Here is a 25,609-nt window from a genome sequence, read left to right on the forward strand (position 1 = left end):
TGTCTATATACTCTGTAAAAGATTGTCCTTGAAGTCATACAAGAATCACTCTAACACTTAAACACTTCTGTACAATCACAATGGACTGTTTTCTCTGGTTCCAACTACTCAAACAAAGTGAGACGCCTTCGATTGTGGAACTATCAACTGATCAACGTCAATTTCAGCAGTCAGAATCTCCCACGCCACTCAGAGCTGTGTCTGTCTTCTCAACCTCCAATTTCAGCTCGATCTTGTCAGTGTTGAATTTCAGTAACATTAAAAACAGTAAAACAGAAATATGTTCACCGAGAAGTTTAAAAGGATTCAGATCAAATGAGTGAACTCAATTCTGGAGTTAGATTGGATGAAATGCTATATCCCAACCCTCAATTCAAAATCCTAAAAATAATTACAGACTGTGCTGTTTGAAAAGAGATGCATAAATTAAATGCAAAGCATTTCTGTCTTTTATTTGTGCCTCTCACGTTTCAAAATGCTCTACAAATCTTTTATTTAAGTCAGTTTCCACTCTATTTTCCCAGTATTTTTAATGTTAATGGATTATTGTTTAAACAAATACATTAATGTAATTTATTTTTGCCCCCTCTCCCCACCCCACCCAATTTTTATCTCTGTCTCTTCCTAAACAACTGTAAGCATAGAGGCCCGGCCACACAGCTTGTATTATATACTGCAGTCCATCAAAGAGATGATGACTCGTTCTTAATTGGAGTTGACAGCTCTTGATTGGTAACTTCTAGGTCATACAGTCAAAACTGAGGTGTTTGTGTGTGTGTGTGTGTGTGTGTGTGTGTGTGTGTGTGTGTGTGTGTGTGTGTGTGTGTGTGTGTGTGTGTGTGTGTGTGTGTGTGTGTGTGTGTGTGTGTGTGTATGGATCTGCATACAAATTATTGATAGAGGTTGAGGTTTAGAAGTCCTTTCAAGAAGTCATACATTTCTAATTTAGCAAATTCCAAAGCGTTAATAAGAACAATCAAAGACACAGAGGAAAGAGTTTGGTAGATGACAGACCTTCCTGGATCACATAACTGCCATAATAAACATTTAAATACACAAAGGTACTCTGCTGAGTTGTCAGAGTTTAAACAAACTTGAATACAAACCCACATGAATGCATGCGTGTACAAAGAAGCATGTTTTCTGGTTGGGTAGACACAAGCATGAGGGCCATCCGGTGTGTGTCAGGGGAGTCCTTGCAGAATGTCTCCACTCTGACATTGATGAATGATCTGTCAAGACAATGTCCCACTCATGCCCAGCTCTCCTTTTACCCACGAGAGGGACAGCCTGTGTGTGGGAAAAGGGTGGAGACAGAGGTTATCTTTGCATGTGCTCTCAGTGGTGTGTGGGTGTCACACTGCTGAGTGTGTATTTATTTGGGCTACCCATGGTCGCACATGTGAATGACACGGCAGGGGCATTACACGAGTCAGCGGTTTGGGGTCAGGGTGTGAGAAAATGACAGAGAGCAGGGGGTTAAACACTCTGACCTCTGCACGACCTTGAGGGGCACCCCACTATTTTAATGGGGAAACCCATGATCCGTTTCCGATTCAAACCTGGGGCCCTCCTGTCTCCCTCCTCATAGACATCTCAGAAAACACATGACAGAAACCTCATGAGGCTGCCATTGACACGCAGTTTGGAATCGGATAATCCAAGTGGGTTTGACTAAATAAAATGAACTTCCTCTCTTTTCTTTTCTCCCTCTTTTACTTGAGGATGTCGACTGAATACAGCATCATGGAGGAGTTTAGTGATGACATGCTTGCACTCTTACTATAGTAACTTGACTGTGCAATTTCTAACATTACAGCATCACAGCAGCAGCAGTTTCACTGTGTTGCCACAGAGACCCAGCTGACGAGTATAAATAGATCTCAGGTGTGTGTGACAGGCAGCAGGCGCCGTAGCCTAGCAACGGTGCAGCACCTTTCATGTGAAAGGATTATAATGGCTTTCCTACTCCTCCAAAAAGTTGTCAAAAGGTCCAAACGTTCAGTGCTATGGAAAACCGTAGCTTACCGTACCGCCTTTCATGTTCGACCTGCGTATTATATAGATTTTTTATTTTTTTTTCCACAGATTAGAGACACTAAACTTTTCCGATTTTGACCCCAAGTTTCAGAGCTCAAACATTATGGGAGTCTTAAGAGAGAGCTGGTGGGACCACTCGGCGCTCGGAGGTCCTACTGCAATGACAGTCACAACAAAAATCTCTCCTGTTTGATGTATAAATTGTGTTCAAAAACAGGATTTACACGACTTTTTTTTTTTTTTTTTCCACAATATTTTAGGCCTTTGAAGTTAGAGTTGGCATCATTCCTGACATTACCCACTCCGGGCTCATTACTTACTCGGCAGTCCCACCAATGACATTCCCTGCGTCGTGCTTTTAACTCACTCTAGCAAAGGAAATAACTACTTTTAGCACCAACTCGGGCTGCTTTCTGTCATGATGACCAGGCATTAACAGCGTTTTCCGCTGAGACGCCAGTCTGAGTGCCGGCTCTGCCTTGTTACTGTCATTAAACCACGATGGCCGTGGCCTTCATTTCACAATAGCAGTTTACCCCAGCAAATTCCAAAGATCCATTTGCAAGACCCAAGTCTAATTTTCCGTGATGACTGCGTGTTTGTGCAGTAATGATGTAAAAGAGTAGAGGCAAAGTGCAACCAAGCGTAGCTTCAGGGTAATAAAATACACAGGGAAGGTGAATTACGCTAGAAATATGGGGGCTTTTCAAATGATACCACAGCATGTTGACCTTTTAAGCTCGCAACATTAAAAAAGAGAGTAGGCAAGAGTAGGATAGACATAGACAGAAGAGCTTACACCGTACATGTCGTCTCCTATGTAACTAGCAAGTGAGATAGAGGAGACGGCGCAGGACTCGCTTTCCCGACCACTCTCGCTCTCTCTGTCGAAGCCCTCCCTTTCTCAATCTGTCCCTTGATTACTTTTTAATGATTGCTGCTGCCTAAGACAAATGGCCGTGTTAAATGAGCAGAATTAGACAAGGGAGCTGAGCGCAAGAGCATTTGTTAGAGCAGAAGTAATGGATCGGATATCCATTGTTTACTCTTCTCCATTCACTGCCTTGGCCTGCTATTGAGCTCCACGTCCTCAGAGCAGAGACAGGAAGAGCAGAGGATATTGTTATGATTCTGGTTGCACGTGAACTCATGACAACATCTCGTCATTATCTCCAAATAAAAATCGGTCTTATTATTTGTACTTTTTCTTATATTTTTATGATTTAGTTTTTTACACTTTGCGTGCTATAATGTTGGTTTTTCTCATATTTGCTCTCACTTTTCAACATGTATCTCATTTCCTAATGTGTAAAAAAATATTTAGCACCTCTGGAAAATGCTTCAAACTGTATTATTGCACTTTTATAGAACTTTTGTATCACTTATGCGGGCTTTAAGGATAGGTTGTTTAGGTTTTCCATATATAACTTATTTTTAGTGTTTCATTTTAATTTGATACAGTTCTGTGTTTGTTTTTGTTTTTTTACTTATATTATCTTTGCCGCAGAAACAGTCCGGTTTCTCCAAAAACACTGTTCCTGTTGATACACTAAATGGGTCCAGTTTAATAGAAGCAGATCATTTCATTCGTGCAAAGTCAAAATCAGCACCCAGATGCACCCTGTTCATACTGACTTGCTGTGAGCAGGTCAATCATGCACTCTGCTGAAGTTTCCCCTGACCACCCACTTAACACCTTACAACCTCAGCAGCGCTGACCCTCGAGCCAGACCGCCTCAGGCTGAGGCAAAAAATTCACAAAACTAGCATGTAATTATCACTGCATTATCACCATAGTCTCTGTAACAAAATGGGTAAAGATGTCATTGCCGCTTTTTTTTTTTTTTTTTCTTTTTCTGTTTTATGTAAAATATTGTTCCAACAGCCTACACGAAGGAGTGGAGGCAGCCGCTGCCTGAGCTACACTAACAGCTAGCTCTTCTGTGTAATTCTTCCTACCCTGGCAGGCTGACAGCGAGTCAGGCATGGACAGTAAAGGGTGCTCCCTTGGCACAGACAAGGCCTTGGTTAGCACTCCATGGGTATGGGCACTGCTATGGATCATTACTTCCTTCAATGGAGTGGCTGCTGTGTGTGTGGGTGTGGGTGTGTGTGTGTGTGTGGTGTGGGTGTGTGTGTGGGCGTGTGCGCGTGCGTGTGTCCGCTTGCGACAGAATGAGCGAATGGGGAACTGAAACAGAGAAAGATCTATTAATATTAATATCATTCTATCACATCAGGGGTCCCTCCATATTTTTTGATGATCAATTACAGTCACTACTGCCCCCTTCAGTCTATGCAGCCACTTGGTCTTGGCAGCTAGTTGAGTGGCCTTGAATATAATGGATCTATTTAAAAATATATATTACTGATGTTAAAATATTAGAGATAAGACTTAGAGCACACAGACTTATACTTCTCTGAGATTCAGGAAGCATATTAATATCATTGCTCACCAGTGTTGGGAAGGTTACTTTTGACATATAATAGGTTACAGGTGTCGATTTACCCTTTAAGAAATGTAATAAGTAATGGAAAAATTAATTCATGTATTAAAGTAATGTAATGTATAACATTTGATTACTTTTTGAGCAAATGTTTTAAGTTGGGCACTAAAGCTGAAAAGTCTCCCCACAGAATTCAACAATGATTACTGTCAAACGTTTATTAAAAGGTCTTCAATATAACTTGAATGAAGATGGGAATGTTTTGATTTTAAAGCACAAGTATGTTGCTCACATCCGACTGCGGTAAAGGCAAAATGTTCCCAGAACCTCAAACCAAGTCGACATTCAGGTCAGCTCCGTGCTGAGTGATGATAGAAGCATCAACAGGGCTGCTGTTTAGTTTTTTCACACTGGTTCTTGAATGACTCTTTTTAAAAACCGACATGACCGACTGCCTTGGTGTGGTTTCTCAGAGCAATGCACATCGATTCGATTGGCAGACGAGAAACACAAATTCAAACAAGAGAACCAATCAAAATCAGCGATGAATTAGATTCTCTCATTAGATTCTCTGTAAAAAGCTTTTTACCGGAGAGAATGTATCCGGATGTAACCTCTTTGTAGTCATCTACATTTTCAATAGTCACTAATTTTAATGCAACAGATTACAATGACATTTATTTTGTAACTTAATTATGTAATTCCATTTCATATAACTACTGTAGTTACTCCCTAACACTGTAGCTCACTACATATTTTGGCTTATAACCATTTGCTGAAGTAAATAAATGTTGACTCGGGAGTAGATCATGTGCTTGTATGTACAGTTGTGTTCTCTGAAAACAGCACTAAAACCAAATAACATCTTATATTGCTGCTGCTGGTTGCACCTACAGTACCACAGGTTATTTATATTTTATTCATTTTGGCGCCGTCATTCTTCCCATTTCACACCGTAAACAGTTGAAGTTTATATTAAGTTTATAATAGGTAGTAGTGAGCTGAATAGAAATTGAAATCATATGTTTAATATTGCCTTTCTTTCTATGGGAATACCTTGCTCTCTACTGCTCTTGCCGTTATTGCCAGTTTGAGAGTGCACGCAGCAAGGCTATCACCAGACTGATGCTAAGTTATCATCATTATTGGAGATGTAGGATAGATTGGTTAAGCGCTTGGTACAGGCGAACTGCAACATACTGAGTTGTAATCTTATTTAACAGCTCTTGAACTGCTCAGAGGTGTGTGTTTTGAAAAGTTTGCTCGCTGTGTGTATACGTGCGAGTGTGTCTGGGGATATGAAGCTGCTCTGCTGTTCCCGGGCCAGCTATTAGTCACGCAGGAGTGGCTAATCTGTAATGGCTGCTGTCACAGCCCTGCCGTGGCTCCTGGTGATGGGTGCACTGTGACAAATGCACACACACTCACTTTAAGCCTGAGAACACACACACTACCCGGAATTTCAAAAACACACACACAAAAACGTGTACTCGCACTGATTCACTTACACACAAAGAATCATCCATTCCACTAATAGTGTTAAGACTTCTGACAAGTTCTCCAGCACCCGTCGTCAGTCCAGCCGCAGGTGACAGACAGACAAGTGAAGTTGGAGTCATCCTATTGTATTGGCACGACAGCAGACCGCATCTGACCCGACACTTGCACGAGTCCACCTTTACTTTTACTTTTACTTCATTATTTTTCGATCTAACTCCCTCCTTTCCCCCGAGCCAGCCCTCATTGTTGCGTCTCTTTCTCTGCATCTAGAGCACAGTGGTTGTGGAGAAGTCCATCCAGGACCTTATGAGCCTGATGCAGGACCTGAGCGCCTACTCCAACCAGTTCCTTGAGATGGTCTGTGACAAGCTCAAGGAGTACAAGGAAATCTGCAACACAGCCTACAGGTAAAGGAATGGAGAGGCTGGTTCACCAGCATTAGAAGCTGAAATAGAAAGGCTGTCATTTTTTCAAATCATTTGATTTCTACTTTATTATTGTAGAAATTTAGGTCTGCTTGCTTTTTATAATCACACACACACACACACACACACACACACACACACACACACACACACACACACACACACACACACACACACACACACACACACACACTGGTGCGGTGAAAAGCAGTCAATCTCTGCACCCCCTGGGACCATGTAACACCTGGGCAGGTGAAGGGGGGAGAGGGGGGGCAGATAATATGGAGGGATAAAAGAGGGAGTGATGAACACACAGGAGACGCACGAGAGGACTGACAGCCTGCTGGGAATCCATCTGGACTCTGTCACAGGTCAGCCTCAATCTCACTGGGGCCTCCAAGTGATAAAGACAAGACCAATAGAGACAGCCAAAGTCTATGTGTGCACGTGTTTGTGCACCCTGTGTGTTTGTGTTACTGTGTGTATTTACACATGAACAAGCGTCTCTCAGCCCCACTTCCTGCCTCTGTGTGTGTGTGTGTGTGTGTGTGTGTGTGTGTGTGTGTGTGTGTGTGTGTGTGTGTGTGTGTGTGTGTGTGTGTGTGTGTGTGTGTGTGTGTGTGTTCATGTGATTGTGAAACCGTGGAGTGTTTGTGTCTTCTGTACAAGGTATTAGTAGAATATAAATAGCAGAACGAAGCACTTTCTCCGATCCAGGCACATGCAAGGCAAATACATACTGGCACTCTGCCACAGTTTGTCCTCACATCAGTTTATAGCTGCCATCGTTTTATTCATGTGTAAGTACAGATGCTCGTGAAGCACATGTACAACTACCTGCTGAACACTACTGGTCTGTCTGTTTGAATTGTTGTAATATACAGTTGGTTTTTAGTTACACTTGCTTTTTGGCTCTCAAGCAGTAATAGTCTGTCAGTCAACAGATGCAACTAGTTTCTTGTTTGCATTATTATTAATGCTATTTTTGTCTGTAAATAGCAACAACAGACAAATATGTCCCATATGAGGGACTTTCAAAAGTGTGATGTGCACTCTGCTCAAGTTTAACTTTCATGGTACATGCCGGTGGTCACAGAAATGCGTGTGACACATATGCTGATTTTGATCAAACAACCTAACTTGAAATACTTATTACTGTATATGCTAAATGTAACCTCGGCACTTATTATATATGGAATACATGCTTTCCTCAGCTCCATGCATGTCAGTTCTGCGCTCTGTCCGTGCACAACAGGAACAGTGTCCAACTCAACACTAACTGTTTTGACATACATTGTTTATTATGTACGCATAACTTGCCGGAGTTTTGTCTTCATTATTGTGTGTGTGTGTGTGTGTGTGTGTGTGTGTGTGTGTGTGTGTGTGTGTGTGTGTGTGTGTGTGTGTGTGTGTGTGTGTGTGTGTGTGTGTGTGTGTGTGTGTGTGTGTGTGTGTGTGTGTGTGTGTGTGTGTCCTCAGGGGTATTGTCCAGTGTGAGGAGAAGCTGACCATCAGTGCTTCCTGGTCCAAAGATGAGGACATCAGTCGTTTGCTCCAGTCGCTCCCAAACTGGGCAAACATGGCCCAACCCAGACAGACCCGACAGAAGAGAGAGGACGAAGAGGACTTCACCAGGTACACACAGTAGCAGCGGTGTACACACACTCATTCATAGACCTTATGTAAGTACAAATGTACAATTTTATATACAAAGAATGTATATTCAGATAAGTAGGGAAAACGCAGACACAAACCATGAGTGGTTGACATACACAACCACACTTGAGCAATCACCCAGATAGCGCTCCCCCTTCCCCTTCCCTCCCTCCTCCTGTTCGTGCCTCTTTATTCACATATTATTGAATCCGCTCTTGTTGACGAAGATGCACCCATAAAAGAAGTTGTGATTGCTCTTTTAAACACCCTCTATCTGAAGGAAGTGAGGAAACGAGCGAAGAACAAAATAGGAAAATATAAGGAGAGCAGACGGAGGAGGGGTGTGGGGGTGGTGGGGGTCAGCCTTATCGAAATTGCCTTTGAATGTGCACCCTCTTCAGGGAACACTGGAGCTCATCGGAGCGGAATAGTAAAGTAAATAAATAAATTGGTTATGTGGCCAAAGAAAGTCAATCTGTTGTGTGAGCGCTCTCTCGCTCTAATTTCATTCTCTCTCTCTCTCCCTCTCTCTCAGATACACATGCAGACACACACACACATATACAGAGAGCACAAGAGATAGCAAGAGGGAGACCATAAGGCTGTTTGATTTGAGAGCCATAGAAGTTTTCATCACTATGAAAGGGGGATTAGCTTCTGCACGACTCTCAACCCAGCGCTTTAATAAAGCCTCATTAATAAGCTTCACATGTGGGAGTGACAGAGAGTACGTGTTTGTGTGTTTTGTGTGTATTTTTTACCCATCTGTTGTTCAAAGGAGTCTGATCTTGGCATCCTGGTGACTCTGGAGGCCAGTCCACATGCCATGTGTTCCCAGCGCTGCGTGTGTTGATCTTTAGTTATCCAACTTCCCCCACTTCTCGCCTCATCTTTCTTGCCAGTCTTCAAAGCCAAATATCCCTTCAACCACCACCAGTCGTATATATATATATATATTTAGATATGTATATATATATATGTGTGTGCGTCCCCATGTCTTTACTTTGCCTCTCGGTAAATCTCTGCCTTCTGTTTGTTTTCTAAATGTTCTCCGTCACCTGTTGTTTTTCTCTCCCACCAACTGTTGAGCTCAGAGAAATTCCTGCCTTTTAAAGTGACTCAGTCTTTAAAATGATGCCCAACTTTCTGGAGTGCCTGTGCTCCCCCCTGCCTCCCTGTTTATCTGTCTGTGTATCCATCTTGTTTGCAGGCCTGTATCCCTCTTACTTGCTTTGTCTGTGCATCACTGTATTGATCAGCCCCACATCACTGAGCACATCGGCGCAGGGTTGTTCCAAAATGTGAACTCTTTTAAGTCAAACACACACAGCATGTATGCACACACATGCCATTCAACAATCTATTGTGGTTTAACTGTGGAACATTGGCTGTTATTATAGGTTTTATGTCAGCCAGTCTCTCTCTGCACGCCAGACATTTTGAGTCAAACCAGGAAACCAATCACCGGTAAATGTGTGAAGCTGTAATTCAAAGCGTCGTCTCTGAGCTATGTCATTACACACATGCTTCTCCCATCACTTCTTAGGTTAGGGGTGTTTGCAGGTGGCTTTTCCTTTGCCAACAACATACTGTGTCAATCAATTTAACAACTCAAACCCTCACATCCCTCCCGGTCTCCATCATTCAGGGCAGCTTTTGCTAAGGAGTCGGAGGTGCTGACCGGGAACCTGGGAGACAAGTTAATCCCCCAGAATGAGATCCTGCGTGACGTCAGTGACCTGAAGGCTCTGGCCAATCTTCAAGAGAGCATGGAGTGGCTCGCCGCCCGCCTTAAGACGTTCTTCGCCAACCTGCCTCATGCCTCCAGTAAGTAGCGGAAATACAAACGAAGTTACAGCAGGGCTACATGATACTGGGTCAATGGGAATCATGATTTTCTTGCTTAGAATTGAGATCACGATTCTCTTTAGATTCTTTTCCTACATAATTGATAATTGCACTTGTTTACCTGAAGAAAACACAATAAAAATCTGATTTTGCCTGAAGTGGCCCTTGAGCTGGACAACAGAAAGGGAATACTTTTTTTTTTTTTTTTCGCTTCAAAGCGTAAACTTCATGAATTTCTCTTTGAACATAAAAACAATCAGCTTCAGTTTCTTGTCTCCTGTGACTTACACAACCTTTGAACAAGTAATTGTCTTTTCGGCGTTGTCGCTCACTGGGTTTATTGTCATGACAGTTTCTGCTGGTCTGCATCACGTGGTGTAACGATGCGTTGTCATTTGTTAGTTGAGGAAGGGGGAGTGCTTGTTTTGATGCGCCTGATGGCCTGAATGTAAATGCTGCAAAATAATTGTCATTTAGAAATGAGATGGCATGGAGGTATAAATCACATTCTTAGTGCAATTAACCCTCGTGTTGTCCTCGGGTCAAAGTGACCCGCAGCTGTGTTCAACCAAGCTCTATTTTATTTTCATATTTTTTGGGGATCATTGGTGACAAGGAGGCTGTGAGGGTTTCTTTAAAGAATGATGACCAATGACCCCAAAAAATATAAAAATATAGAAATAAAATAGAACTTGGTTGAACACAGCTGCGGGTCATTTTGACCCGAGGACAACAGGAGGGTTAAGTGTGCAACTCTAATTGACAGACTATAAGCTAAGATCCCGGCCAACATTTTCCAGCTCATACTGGAGGATCCTGAGGAATTCCCAGGCCAGAAGAGATATATAATCCTTCTAGTGTGTTCTGGGTCTGACTTGGGGTCTCCTACCAAATGGATATGCCTCGAGAGCCTCCAATGGAAGGTACCCAGGAGAAATCCTGATCAGATGCCCGAGCCACCTCAGCTGACTCCTTTTGGTGCAAAGTTGTAGCTGCTACTCCAAGCTCCCTCCCTCCGGATGTCAGCGCTCCTCACCCTATCTCTAAGGCTGAGCCCGGCCGGCCTTGTAAACGCAATCTCATTCTTTCGTCACTATCCAGAGTGACCACAGGTTAGGGTCTGAACGTAGACTTCGAAAGGCAAAGCTTTTAGCTCCCTCTTCACCCGAACGGTCCAGCGCGGCGCCTGATTTACTGCCAATGCCACCTCCATCTGCCTGTCAGGCTCCTGCTCCATCCTACCCTCACTGGTGAGCAGCTAAACTAAGATTTATTTGCCTAAATAATTGTATTCTTCCAAATCTACTCAAAAGCCTGCATCTAATAACTGAAGGTGTTTTAGTTGATGAAATTAAATAGAGTGTGGTAATATTTTGGACACAAATGTAGACATGTACGTTTTGTGCCTATATCCACTACGCTGATGCCAGCGGATTAATGCAATCTTTTACTCAATGTACTATACTATACTTTACTATACTGTCTTTGACGTGTGAGTTCTGCTTGTCAAATTGCTATCGATCACTTTTCCTCGATTTCTCGTATGATTTGCTTTCACGATTTTCTATATGTTGGTGTAATATTCGCACGAGGTCTCGTATCGTCCAACAATTGTGGGGAGTACAAGGGCTTCGTGAAGCCTCCGCGATACCCTACATCCTCTATCAGCTGATATATTACAGTATAGTGCTCCATTCTATCATGGGTATGTTTTCCAGGATGCGTTGTGACCAGTCTCTCTGGTCATTAGGCAGTTATTGATCAGTTTACGCTACAGATTAAAAACCCTGTCGGGATGGTTTATGGAGGATCACAGTCAGGGGGTGCAGGGGTTTTTCTTCATCCTTACGTGCTGTTGCAACACTTCTTACCTGTGCCTCATTAAGTTCTTGTTTGAGTGTATTATCACACACTCATTACCTTCTCTACTGGACTTGTCAAATAACACTTTTACACACACACACACACACACACACACACACACACACACACACACACACACACACACACACACACACACACACACACACACACACACACACACACACACACACACACACACACACACACACACACACACACACACACACACACACACACACACACACACACACACACACACATTATCCTTGGTTCTGCTTCTGCAAGAGTGTATGCGCATAAATGGCTATCCTAATCAGGACTCTTAAAAGCAATTCACACACTCCCCGCTCCGTCATCACTTTTGTATCGTTGTGTATGTTTTTAGTCTTTATGTAGAGCTCGGTAATCACTTATTAGTGAAATGTTTTTATCCTCATTATCACATTGAGAACATGTTTAATCTCTGTGATTAAAATCTATCATCTGTTAATATTCTTCCACATCTTTTGTTTTTTCATTAACATCATATGCTAGCACTTTATTAGAAACACCAGACAACTGCTTATTTAAGAAATCAATCAGTCAGTCATGTGGCAGCAGTGCAGTCCATAAAATCATGCAGATGGTGGTCAGGAGCTTCACTTCATGTTCACCTCAAACATCAGAAAGGGATATAAATAGGATCTCAGTGACTGACCGTGGCGTGATTCTTGGTGTCAGACGGACTAGTTGGAGTGTTTCTGAAACCGGTGATCTCCTTGGAGTTTTACGCCCAACAGTCTTGCGAGTTTACCCAGAATGGAACAAAAAACCGACCGTCGGTTCTGCAAATAGAACCGCCTTGTTGATCAGAGAGGTCAGAGGAGAGTGGCCAGGCTGGCTTGAGCTGACAGGCCACAGTAACCCAGCTAACCTCTGGTTTCAGCTGTGGTGGCCAGTAAAGCATCTCAGAATGAACATCAGATCAGACGTGGAGGTGGATGGGCTGCTGACCACGTCGGGTTACACCACTGTACGAGAACAGAAACCTGAGGCTGCAGTGGGCACAGGTGCAACAAAACTGGATGGTTAAAGACTTGAAAAATGTAGCCTGGCCTGATCAAATTTGAATTTGTACTGAGCCACGCAGATGATTGGGTCAGTTTGGAATCAACCACATAAGTTCAGGCTGGGAGCGGTCGCACAGGAATAAGGGTGTGGAGTTTTCTTGGTGCACTTTGGGCTCCTTATTACCGATCAAACATTGTTTCATCACCACAGTCTGTCTGAATTTGATGCTGACCATGTCGATTGCTTCACGGCCACAGAAAACAATCTTCTAATGGTTACAGCCAGCATAGTAATGCACCACGTCATGAAGCAGAAGGTTTCAAACTGGTTTCATTAACATATGATGAGTTCAGTGGACTTCAGTCTTCAAATCCAATCGAACACCATTGGGATGTTTTAGGACGGGAGATGTGTAGCTGACAAATCTGCAGAAATTATGCAGCGCAAACATGTCGACACGGACGAGAATCCAGAGGGAATGTTTCCAACATCCTGTGGAATCGATGTCGATGGAAGAGGCTGCTCTGAGAGCAAACGGAGGCTCTTCTCAGTATTAGTGTGTGTGTTTCTAGGAACATGCTCGGTCAGTGTATATACGGCATTATAGGGCAAAAGTGCATTATAGAAGCTTTTCCCTGAAACATCAACCCGATTCCGTTTCATGTTGTCGTCATCATCAGTCTTGACAAGATCGTGCTCTTGAACGCTCTGTGTCTTTATTTAGTATCTGTACTGAGTTTCAACGACACAATCATCACATTTTGATATGAAATGCTTGTAGATACTTTGTCACTTTTTCATACGGCGTTCACCTTCTCGTCGTTGTTTAAGTGTTACGGCACTACTGAGGAACTTGTCTGTGTTCACGACACTATCTTGGTCCTCTGGTAAATTATGCACCTCTCAGAGGGATTGAGAGGTCTGCAACCTTTATCAGCCATTGTCACAACACTCTGCCTCTGGACTTCTGATTGCTCATTGAAATTACGCTATTTTCCTGTTCCATATCGCGAGTTTTCTTTTAGAAATAAAAAATAATTAAATGGGAAATATTCTTATTTGGGCTTGACTTTGTCACTGCAGTATCTCTTTTTAAACTCTTCCCTTCCCTCTCACTCCGACGCTAGCCTTCTTTGTCTATTCGTAGATAAGAATTCAATAAAAGTACGGGAAGGGACGTGACATAATTATCATTAATTCTGGCGGGTGGTGCTAATGGGAAGGATAGGGCAGTCACTTATCATGCTGGGACAGCCTCCGTATTGTTCATTATTTAGTGTTTGGCAAGCTGATGACTACGTGTGTGTTGGTATGGGTGCCAAAGTGTGTGTGTGTGTGTGTGTGTGTGTGTGTGTGTGTGCGTGCATACGTGTGTGTGTGTGTGTGTGTGTACATAACCACACACTGTGTAACATGGGACAAGGGTACAGCAGGGGAAAAAAAGACCCCACCTTATCTCACCCCCCACCCCGCCTCACGTCTATGCCCCTCTAAATTGGATTTTATATTACAGACGCAGTCAGGTATGAACAACTCATTTTCCTCTCCCTGTTTTTGCTTTTTCTTTCTTTCATTCCTCTTTCTTATGTTCTTGCTTCATTCTCTCCGTATTTTTTTTTTTTTCTTTCATTCTTCCTTCTTCGCTTCCATTCTTTCTTTCTCCCTTTTTGCTTTCCTCTTTTGGCTCTTCCTCATCGAAGCAGTGCGAATATTGCCGCTTCTGTTTTTCTTCTTATTCAAGTGGTAAGGGTTCTGGTAGAGTTTGTCCACGGCCGGGTGGTTTCTGCAGTGGACGTTCGGTTTGATCATTTTTCCTGTGCGATTGAATTCTGCTGGATGTGTAGAGTAACACACGTTTGCCTCGCTCTGAAGTGGAGAGAATAACGTGAAAATAGTGCACGACTTCCTGGGCATGCTGAATCTTAATTCAGTCCAGGTGTGCGCACACGGCACGTCTAAGCATCTTGTGATATCTCTGTGTGTCAGATTGTTACGGACGTCTAAAAGGTTGGTGTGTTCATGTACGTATGTAGACAGACAACTGATGGTGATTGTCTGTGAAAATGGCCGCAGAAAAGGCTTTATCACCCATCTGGTTGCAGCACTGGACTTCTAATCCACTCTGACAATATTTACCCGACAACACACACGCCTGAGGGGAAAATGTCAGCATGACGGCCATTCAACAATAATAATAATACTTTAAAAAAAAAATTGACGCTGTGAGTGTGAATTTTAGAGTTTTATAAACTGTTTGTGTGTGACTCCTTTGTTGGATCTTTGTGTAGTGAAGATCATGAACAGCGTGAAGGGTCGTCCGGGTGGTCAGCTTTTCATGCAGAGTTTTGTTTTCTCTGCCCACCAACACTTTATGTGCTCGTGCGCAAAAGTGTGCGTTCATGTTGGAGGCGTAGATACCAGCCTCTAATCTAGCCCGCAGGGTTTCCAGGCAGAAATCATGTGGGTTCCCTGTGGGAGTAGGTTCCCTCTCATCTCAGTGGCTTCGGAGTGACCCACCTTGCCCATGGTGAGTGCAGGTCTTTCCCCTTTAGCAGTGATTGTTTTCTTGACTCCATTTAACGAGGGAAGTTGAACACATTCTTATTCAGTGCACAGGCCTGGGGGACGAGTTGAAGTGGGAGATGATGGTGTTGTTTTTCAGTAGTAGTAATGTTGTGCTTTTTCTTCATCTGTGTGGGTTTCTGTTTTTGTCTAAAATTTCAAGCTTCATGTTTTCATTCGTTGTCATTAAGATATTTCAGGTCGTTAGATATCTAAATATTTTAATTCCATTCTCAATCTCTCTCTCGCTCTCAATCTCTCTCTCGCAAAAATAATTTATATCTCCTCTTCTTTCTCACTCAGTCAGTCATTTATAAATCATTCATCACTCCACCGCTGCAGGACACTGTCCATTGTTTATCTTTTTTCATTTCTTTTCTGTCCATCTCCTTTTCTGTTGAGGGGTTAGTTTGTTGGACTTTTTCAACAGAACTAAATATGATTTTTATCAACTGTTAAGCATTTGTATTTCGTCAGTGCTTCAGGATATGTCATATTTCTTGATTATTAAAGGCAATGAGCGTGAGATTGAGAGTGTATTAATATGAACTGCCCGTTTATGTATGCACCTGCATGCTGTGTGTGTGTGTGTGTGTGTGTGTGTGTGTGTGTGTGTGTGTGTGTGTGTGTGTGTGTGTGTGTGTGTGTGTGTGTGTGTGTGTGTGTGTGTGTGTGTGTGTGTGTGTGTGTGTGTGTGTGTGTGATCTTCTCCCTTAATGTCTGCCACCCTCATCCTCTGCAGATGGCAAGCAACAGACCTTTCTTTTAGATGAGATTCTAAAATAATTGGATGAGCACAGAGTCACAGACACATGCCTACACATGGGCGCCTAAAGAGACACACGACATGCACATACATATCCATAATCATGCACACACAAAGAACTTATAAATAAGAGATGGGGGTAATTTGGTTGGAGGAAACAGAAAGCTGAAGGAAGCAGAGAGAAATAAGAGAGCAAGAAAGTTGTCAGTCAGGACCAATGAGTTGTCTCCTTTCACCCGTCTGTCCCTGACTCTAATGGTGCCCCCCATGCTGCGACGCCTCCCTTGCATCATCAAAGCAGCGCGGGGCAGCAGGAATTTGAGTGTGTTTGTGTGTGTGTGTGTGTGTGTGTGTGTGTGTGTGTGTGTGTGTGTGTGTGTGTGTGTGTGTGTGTGTGTGTGTGTGTGTGTGTTTCACGGACACCCCCTAGAGAAACCTCCAGCAGTGTGTGCCACAGTAAGCTCCCCCCCCCCCTTTTTTTTTTTCCCCCTGCTGTCAGAGTGAGTGAGGGTAATACACATGAGAGGAAACAAGCCTTCGAGTCACTTTCATGCACATGCCTGTGTGCACATCCACAGACACAGAGTGGGAAAACACTCCTACAGGCAGGGCGTGTGAAAAGCTTTTGGTGTCTCACACGTACAACCACAAGCTAAGAGAAGGAAGGAGACGCACTGAAAGCAAAGCAGTCTATACGTGACAGGTGTGTCTCCTCTCAGGTGCTTTAAGTAAGACTTCATTTAATCCCAATATGACATTTTTGTGCCTGTGTATGCCGTCGGCATACAGCAATGTACAACAAACACGAGTTGATGATGGTGTTACCTGATCTTTACTGCCCGCAGATATCAATGAATGTCTATGTGACTAGATCAGTTCATTTAGCTGTTACTCGGCTCAGCTGTGCAGGTGATGTCCTTGAAAGCGTGATTTTTATTTTCAGCAGCAGTATTGGTTTTTTTTTTTGTCAGTGCTGCGCTCTGTACCTGCTTGCGCTCTGTATCTGTTCATGATCTGATAAGTTGACCGGGGAGAGTAAACAGCATCAGCTAAACACAATCTAATGAAGTTAATTAATGTCATAATGCTTCACTCCCTTGAGAAATGATTGTGGATTTTTTTTGATGAAGACCAATCTCCTGTGTTGTTCCTGTGACTCATTTAGCTGTGTTAATATTGATAACGCCAACCTAAAGATCTAAGCCGGAGCCCTCGTGGCATAGGCGGTCAGGAATGTAGATGCAATATGGATTTTTTTATTTTACAGTAATATTGATGTTGATTGATGTTTAAAAACATCAACAAAACCAAACACATGGAGGATGTGTTATAGTAGATTAGTCTACTGATTTAAGACTGTTAGTTTTGCTCTCGGATGGGTTTAAAGCAAAAAGGCAAGTTTATTTATATAGCACATTTCAACAACAAGGCAATTCAAAGTGCTTCACATAAAACCATTAAAAGCATCAAAACTTCAGGCGAGAGAAAAGGACATTTAAAAACAATTAATATTAACAAAAATAAAAGCGTTTTATAAGCCTGAAATCGAACCTTCCTCCAAGAAACAACTCCATAGGTCTTTTGTATCCCATTACGAGTGTAAAGTCAGGTGGCCTCTAGTGCTTGTATAAATGATGGCAATCTGGTGTCCAGGCGGAGTGACGCGGTTCATGACGTCTATATGGTGTACATTTTTTTGCTGCTAGGAGGAGGCTGGTTGGGGCTATGGTTGGATACAGCAGACCGCTGGTAGCTTCCCGCTTTCGAACCACAAGTCGGGTTTACTGTTGCCATGACAACGCAGGCTGCATCAATTCAAGGAACTTTGACTTTAACGCACAACACGGTTCAAGTAATCCTTTCAACCCTTTAAATTATCTTAACCGGACCCCAACCTGGTGGTTTTTGTGCCTAAATTTAACCAGGGCCACTCATTTAAGAAACACTCCTGTGGGTCGTATTCGAGGGTCAGAACAATTGACCCCATATTATTTTTAGTGAATTTCTTAAGAATAAACAACAACTCCTTCAACAACAACAAGTCTCCTATTACATTTTTTTATGTTAGAGCTTGGAAGTTAAAGTCTATCCAGGTCTTTCTCTTGCAGGCCTTGAACTTAAAGCACACCGCTATAAACTACCTTTAACTGCTGTAAATAGTCTGCGACTCTGCGCTGCAATGTCCTCACACACGCACACCCACCCACACACACACACACACACACACACACACACACACGCACGCACACACACACACACACACACACACACACACACACACACACACACACACACACACACACACACACACACGCACGCACGCACATACACACACACACACGCACCTTATCAAGAGGTTTTCTCAAGAAGACAGTTAATTAGCTGGCAAGTTCATACATACAGCTCATATATTTAACACTTATGTATACACAGCGCAGAACAGTCCGTGCACTCCTTTAATAAGAAACATAGCTCCCAGCTTTTATCTCTGAATGTCAGATACACAGGCCATAAGAGCAGCTGTCACCAATGTCACATCACAACCATGACTGTGTTTGCTTTCTTGATTGGAAAGCCATAGCATATACCTCGCTGCTGTTTGCATGGGCCAATCTTATCACAGACTCATTTAAAGTAACTACAATAGGGATGGAAGAACACATTAACTAGCGCATATAAAATGTACACTGATGGATATAAGGGACACAGAAGGCACTCACCATGCAATTCAAACCAGAACTGCTTTGACTTAATGAGTTGTATGATTTCAAACAGTGTAGAAATTATGTAGACAGTAGGAACTTAAATGGACATTTTAATTGTGGGGGACATTCATCTTTGAGATAAGCATGCCTGTTACAGAACAGGACACTGTCACAGTTTCAGTTGGACTTTAAAGCCATCATAGGGGTTTTTCAGAGTTCAGTCTCACCTCTGTCCCTAAAACTCTGCTATTATATGTTTGAAATATCAGTGGTTCCCCGTGTTTCCTGCTCTAACACAGTAAGCTCAGAGGCACTGATACATCCTAACCTGAGACTTGGCTGCAAAACAGCATCACAGTTCCAAGTTAACATGCGAACAGGGAAGAATCATTTCCCAGTTTTTTTAAATGCACATGCACTAGTTTAGGACACTTTTAGATACATTTCTAAACATACTCTCTAAAGGAAGAAAATAGAGTTAAAATATGTACATCATTAAGTGTTGTCTGGGAGAACTCAGCAGTATGTATGGGAAAGAAGTGGTGTAACAAGTTTGGAGCTGAATATTGGTTACCTGTATCCCACTTCCTATCTGTTTTGGGGATATCAGTCAGAAGAGTGAGGGAGAGGAAAGACAGATCGCCAGGTTATTTCAGGCTTCGTTTGGACTTGCTACTACTCCTCAGCTCTGTGTGTGTGTGTGTGTGTGTGTGTGTGTGTGTGTGTGTGTGTGTGTGTGTGTGTGTGTGTGTGTGTGTGTGTGTGTGTGTGTGTGTGTGTGTGTGTGTGTGTGTGTGCGTGCGTGTGTGACCTTCGGAAGGGCAGGAAGAATAACTAGGGAGCTGGCTTTGACTGCGGCACATCGATCGTGGACCCCTGCATTCTCCTGCTCAACAGTCACTCTCCGTACACACACATACACACGACCACACTCGCCTCATTGACCAAATAGACTTACATATGAGTGACGGGGCCAATTTCTCTCCTCTTCCTCCCCTTGTTAATTTATGGCCATTGATCTACACTGAGCTGAATTTATATACACTCATCATGGTCTCTGGCTCGCCCCCCCTTTCACACACACACACACACACACACACACACACACACACACACACACACACACACACACACACACACACACACACACACACACACACACACACACACACACACACACACACACACACACACACAGGTCTTTTGTGTGGCTCACAATGTGGTGCAGTGACACATGCTCCTGCTGCCTCAGCACAAGTGGCGAGAAGAAAGTACAAGAACATGCTGAAGGACTCAGGAAGTGTATGAAGTTGAACTAATGGCTTTCTTTTGTGTGCACTGTATGAACTGGTCTCTTTTACAGAATCTGATTGTGTCCATATGAAATTTCCATGGAGAACAGTACAGCGTACTGTATAAGCGGGTGCATGCACACACACACACACACACACACACACACACACACACACACTGTACTAACAGAAACCATACATTGAAAATGATCTTGTGACACATATCTGGGGGGGTTCAAGGTCAACTATGGAGCAACACCTCCGGAGCTGCTAGGAAGCACTTTTCAGCTGCTTCCAGACACTGAAACTTTCCCTTAAGTCCTCTATGATCCTTTTATTAACTTCAGTCTCCCCTGTTTTATATACATGTGTTTGTTAATAATGTTGTGTTTGTCTTCCCGTCTGCTCTATCCATCCAGCTGCATCTCCATGCTCAGCAGACAGCCAGGTGCTTGGTGAGAGTGAACGCAGCAGGGAGCAGATTCTCCAGACCCTGAGTGACCTGTCCAGGGGTTTCCAGGACATCGCTGACCGTTGCCTCCTAGTGTTACATCTGGAGGTCAGGTATGCAGGAGAAACTGACTGACACTTTACAGAAGGAATATAATCATCAAGGGCTGAGTCATAGTATTATATTCTTACAGCGCTCCCTTTGGTTCTCAGGAAGGACTTTTATAAGGAGCCTTTTTGTAAAAGCTCTGAAGCTTAGCATTAGAATGATACAGTAGGTGGTCTCTCTTTTTTTTCTTCTGGAGAAACCTCAGAGGAAGCTAGAAGACAATCAATACAAACATTTACATTTTTAAGTTGCTTTTCTGTCTAATTTTGTTTAATTGAAGTTTTTATTTTTTATTTGTTATGGTATAAATAATAGTGCCATATGTATAAGTAAATGGTTCAATAGCATTTCCTTTATCCTTTCTAATTGATATGGATAAAGCAAATTATTTATTTATTTTGTTTATGTGAATGTTATTTAAGCATTTGTTTACTAAAAATGATCGATTATTGTTAATGATTATTAAATGATCATTTCTTTTCGTCCAGGCATAAAACTACACATACAGTCATTACACCATTATACTCCAAACGTAGTGTTAAAAGCAGCCTGTGTCAAATTTAATTATTACCGGATGACTATTTACCTTGAGGCGAGGAATTTTCTAAATAGATAATTTTTGCAACACTAATTCTTCAACAAAACAATTCCAAACATTGTTTTTTAAGTCCACACACTGACTCGTGTCGTTGTTTCATGATGAGCCTCAACTGATCAAGATCCTTCTTTTGGTATCCAGTTAATGGTAGGGATGTCAACCAAATCACATCAAACAATCAAAGCATCACACATTTTTAAATCACTGCATTGATAGTAGTCATATATGTCACTGAATGAAGCATTTACCACCCAGTTACCACACACACACACACACACACACACACACACACACACACACACACACACACACACACACACACACACACACACACACACACACACACACACACACACACACACCGCACAGCTGCTTCGAGGACATGCCATTAAATCAAATGAGCTGCAAGAACCAGTGGCATCACACATATGACTTAAATACACACATTCACAACTGTACACCTCATCTTCAGTATGTGTTTTGAATGTCAATATGTAAGTTCATTTACCACACCATATACTTTCTCTCCCCACAACCACTATAGTCCTCCATCACCCCTCTCCGTTTTTTGTTTTGTTTTTTTTCTTCCCATCCCTGTGTGTACCACTTTCCCTGTAGATCATTGTGTAGCTTATGCAATATTGTTGATGATTTCAGTGGAAAACCCTCCCCGAGGCTGATGTCTAGCTATATGCCACACTCCATTGAGTCTCCCCATCTAGTGAATTTCCCCTGATAGTGGTACCAGCTAAATGAAGCCATGAGGAAGAGAAAAGGAGGGGAAGGGAGGGGATGGGAGGGGGAAGGAGGGGAGGGAGATGGATGAGAGATGAGTGAGGTTAAGGTGGCGGCGGGGGTTAAAGAAGGGAGCTACAGCAGCTAAGTGGGAGAAATGATTGAATAGAGAGAGAAGGAAGAAAGTGCGGTGGAGGCATTGAGAGTACGGTGTAGTTGTTGGCTTCGCCTGAGGGGGGAAAAAAAACATCACCCATATAATTTTGTACCCCTCTGCTCTCAGCACTGTGATTATGGAATTATTAAAGTTTTGACTTCTCAAGTTAAGACTGAAATTAGCCTTATGTGGACTAAAGGACGTCAGACTAAGATTCAGGTCTTAAAGTTAACAGAGAAAAGTAGCATATTGTTGAGGGAAAGGTCAAAATTATTCTTCTCTACCCATTGCAGTCCTGAAAGTGAGATTAAATGTTTTGTTTGTACGGACAGATTATGCTTTTTTTTTTTTTTTTCCATTTATAGCCCAAAAGAATTGTACGCCACATAACAGTCATACAGATTTCTGAGATATTCTGATATTAAGTCTCTTGAAAATCATTAAAGCGCGACTGATGCTGGATTTTTGGGGCCGATGCCGATACCAACATTTAGGAGTAATAAATACCAAGATGTGATGATTAAACACTTTTGACACCTGTGACAAAGATATGAAATGGACGCAGGATATTTTACACTGAAACAGTAAACTTCATTGGTAATTTAATAATGATAGAAAACATGCTCAGAGAATAATTTCAAATTTGTCCGAAGCATCTTTTTCTGCATTGTGTTCTGTCATTTTTTTTTTGTTTCATATTGCCAAATATCAGCCAACAGATGTACTGATATCTGTGATAGGCCCATAACGGCAAATATAACGGTCGAAAAAAATCAGCCTAAATAGTGGCGGTTGATTACAAACCCATATCCAAAAGATTATGTGTAATTCTACCAGCCAAGAAAAATGTGTCCAAGGAAAATTTGAACAAAAGCCCTTCAGCAAGGTTCTCAACCCACAATGACTTCACTGGAACAGTTTCTCGGCCAACAGTACAAATCTGTGAACAATTTCATTCAGCTACTAGTTAGAAAAAAAAGTATCAAAATTTGTTGAGAATAATATACAACTGTGCATGTGTGGGTTTGAAGGCTGTTATTTTTGGTCATTAACAACCGATTTTCTTTTTTTCATTACTCTTTACTGCACAGCATAGCCATCACTGTGCTCTGCAGCACCGGGCTTGGCTGAATGGTATCCAGCAGTGATGTAGTGATGGTGGAATGAATGAATGAATATATCATGAGTACTCTAAACAGAATGATTTCTGGAGAAATTACAGGTGTTAGAGCCGGTGTATACCTCAGTGGGGCTCGAGTGAGAACACTCAGTGCCCAATAAAATGCCCCTTCACACTACACTACTCTGCATACATAACCACTTCTTTATTCTTACTTTTAGTTATCATCCCCATGCTACGAAACCCTGCGCAGGGCAGCGTAGACTTCAGCCTGTTACTGGGAAACTGTGAGAGAATCTGGAGGGAACCAGTGGATATTTTAACAAAGCAGCAGGTGTACTTTTAATGACAAGACATCAGATGAACAGCGAACAAAGTCAGACATGGAAATATGCTTCAGAATCTAATCCTCCACTTTGTCTTTTTTTCTTGTTATTCTCCCCTGTTTCTACCCAGGGTGCACTGCTTCCACTACCTGATCCCCCTGACCAAGCAGGGAAATTATGCCATCGTGGCAAATGTGGAGAGTATGGACTACGACCCGCTGGTGGTCAAACTGAACAAGGACATCTCGGCCATAGAGGAAGCCATGGGGGCCGCCTTGCAGCAGCACAAGTTCCAGTACATCTTTGAAGGTCAGCAGGGCCCCGGGGTGAAGTTTCTGTGATGTGGATCCACTGAGCTTTTTAAGTATCAGAGAGCTTTATTAAAATGTTTGTCCATCTTACTCCCCGACATCTCTTCTTTTTTTATTTTTTTATTCTGTTCACCTTCTCTGTTTGTTTGTTTTTCTTCTCTGTCCTGATCTTGATAACCGTAAGCTACCTATCTGCCTTCTCTTTTCTCTTCCGCAGGTCTCGGCCATCTGATCTCCTGTATTCTAATCAACGGGGCTCAGTACTTCAAGAGGATCAGTGAGTCGGGAATAAAGAAGATGTGCAGAAACATCTTTGTCCTCCAACAGAACCTCACCAACATCACCATGTCCAGGGAGGCTGACCTCGACTTCGCCAGGTCAGTCTTTTTTCACAATGTGAGCCAGAAATTCAGCTCACCTGGAGCAGTTTTTGTGATTCAAAACCGGAACACAACTTCAACTGTGTGAGGGCTGATAACCTGCGGTAGATACTGAGTGTGTCTAAATTGTGTTTTTTTTCTTCATAACTTGCTCTTGTCTGTTGAGTTTTGCTGTTGTCATGGTAATAAGATCTCTAATATCATCACTAAACTACGGTATTAATAATCCTAGACAGTGATAGTAACATATTCTTTTGTTGGAGGAAAAGGATTTCACAACTGTACACCTTATCTTTAGTATATCAAATGAACTGTATTATGAAGCCATCAAACCATAAATAGACAAGGACTTCCTGATGATCAGTTTAAGTCATTTGATATATTTGTCCAACTTTATTCCACCTGCACAGACGCGTGCGCGCGCGCACACACACACACACACACACACACACACACACACACACACACACACACACACACACACACACACACACACACAATGTCTTCAAGTTTAGACAGCAACTGTGTCGGTGCACGCGGCAGACAGATGGTCAAACAGATTGTCAACCACACTGAGCATCCGTGTCCACGCGGGTTGTTGGTGTTTATTCCTTATTCATACATTTAAATTTTGCGAGTCTACCTGCTGTTGCCCGGTGCTGCCCGGCCCTGACAGGCATAAGGGAAATCAGCGCTCAGACATCTTTGTGAAGCAGATAGATGGAGAGAGGGGAAGAGGGAGGGAGGAGGAAGAAGGCAGAAAGAGAAGAGCGATTCATAGTATTCACATGATCCCTTCCCCCCCACACACTTCTTTTAGAAAGAAGCTTGTGTCCTTGACATGAGAGAGCATGTGAGAGGAAGGGTGATGGAAAAATGAGGAAAGAAAGAAGAGCTTAAGGGAAGAAAATTTAAAAACGAAGTGTAAGGAAGTTATAGAAGACGTATCTCTCACAGGGTAGGCAGAGAAAGGACTTGAAGATGGTGGTATGGATAGAAGATACAGCGGAGGGAGCGATGGACATGAGATTCATACAGGCAGCAATGGGAAGAAGAAGAGGATGAAATAGGACTTTCTCTGTCTTGCAAATACAAATTTTCCCTTACGCCCTCCTCTCGTCACCTGATGAATCCTTTCTTCTTTACTGAAGATAGATTCTGAGGACAGCACCTCATCCATCCCTTTTAAAACTTCTCTTCTGTCTAATGTTTGTTGTAAAATGTGTTTGCTCCCGTCTGCCACCTCGTCATAATATGTTGTCAGGTTAA

At 42.6% G+C, this 25,609-nt stretch overlaps 1 protein-coding gene across 1 annotated transcript in view; it reads left to right on the top strand.

The window, feature by feature from the left end:
* The window catches only part of exoc4 (exocyst complex component 4), a 117,437-nt gene that overhangs the window by 78,565 nt on the left and 13,263 nt on the right, over positions 1 to 25,609 (top strand). The window contains exons 14-19 of the mRNA XM_069700338.1: positions 6,258 to 6,394; positions 7,892 to 8,047; positions 9,717 to 9,895; positions 20,574 to 20,718; positions 23,780 to 23,958; positions 24,178 to 24,337. Of these exons, the coding sequence (XP_069556439.1) occupies positions 6,258 to 6,394; positions 7,892 to 8,047; positions 9,717 to 9,895; positions 20,574 to 20,718; positions 23,780 to 23,958; positions 24,178 to 24,337 (956 nt within the window). The remainder of the gene's footprint in view (positions 1 to 6,257; positions 6,395 to 7,891; positions 8,048 to 9,716; positions 9,896 to 20,573; positions 20,719 to 23,779; positions 23,959 to 24,177; positions 24,338 to 25,609) is intronic.

The sequence above is a fragment of the Brachyistius frenatus genome, unplaced genomic scaffold (genome assembly GCF_029030835.1).
Source record: "Brachyistius frenatus isolate BFR_SWC_R1_liver_20210118 unplaced genomic scaffold, ASM2903083v1 Contig_33, whole genome shotgun sequence".
Classification (NCBI taxonomy): domain Eukaryota; kingdom Metazoa; phylum Chordata; class Actinopteri; family Embiotocidae; genus Brachyistius; species Brachyistius frenatus.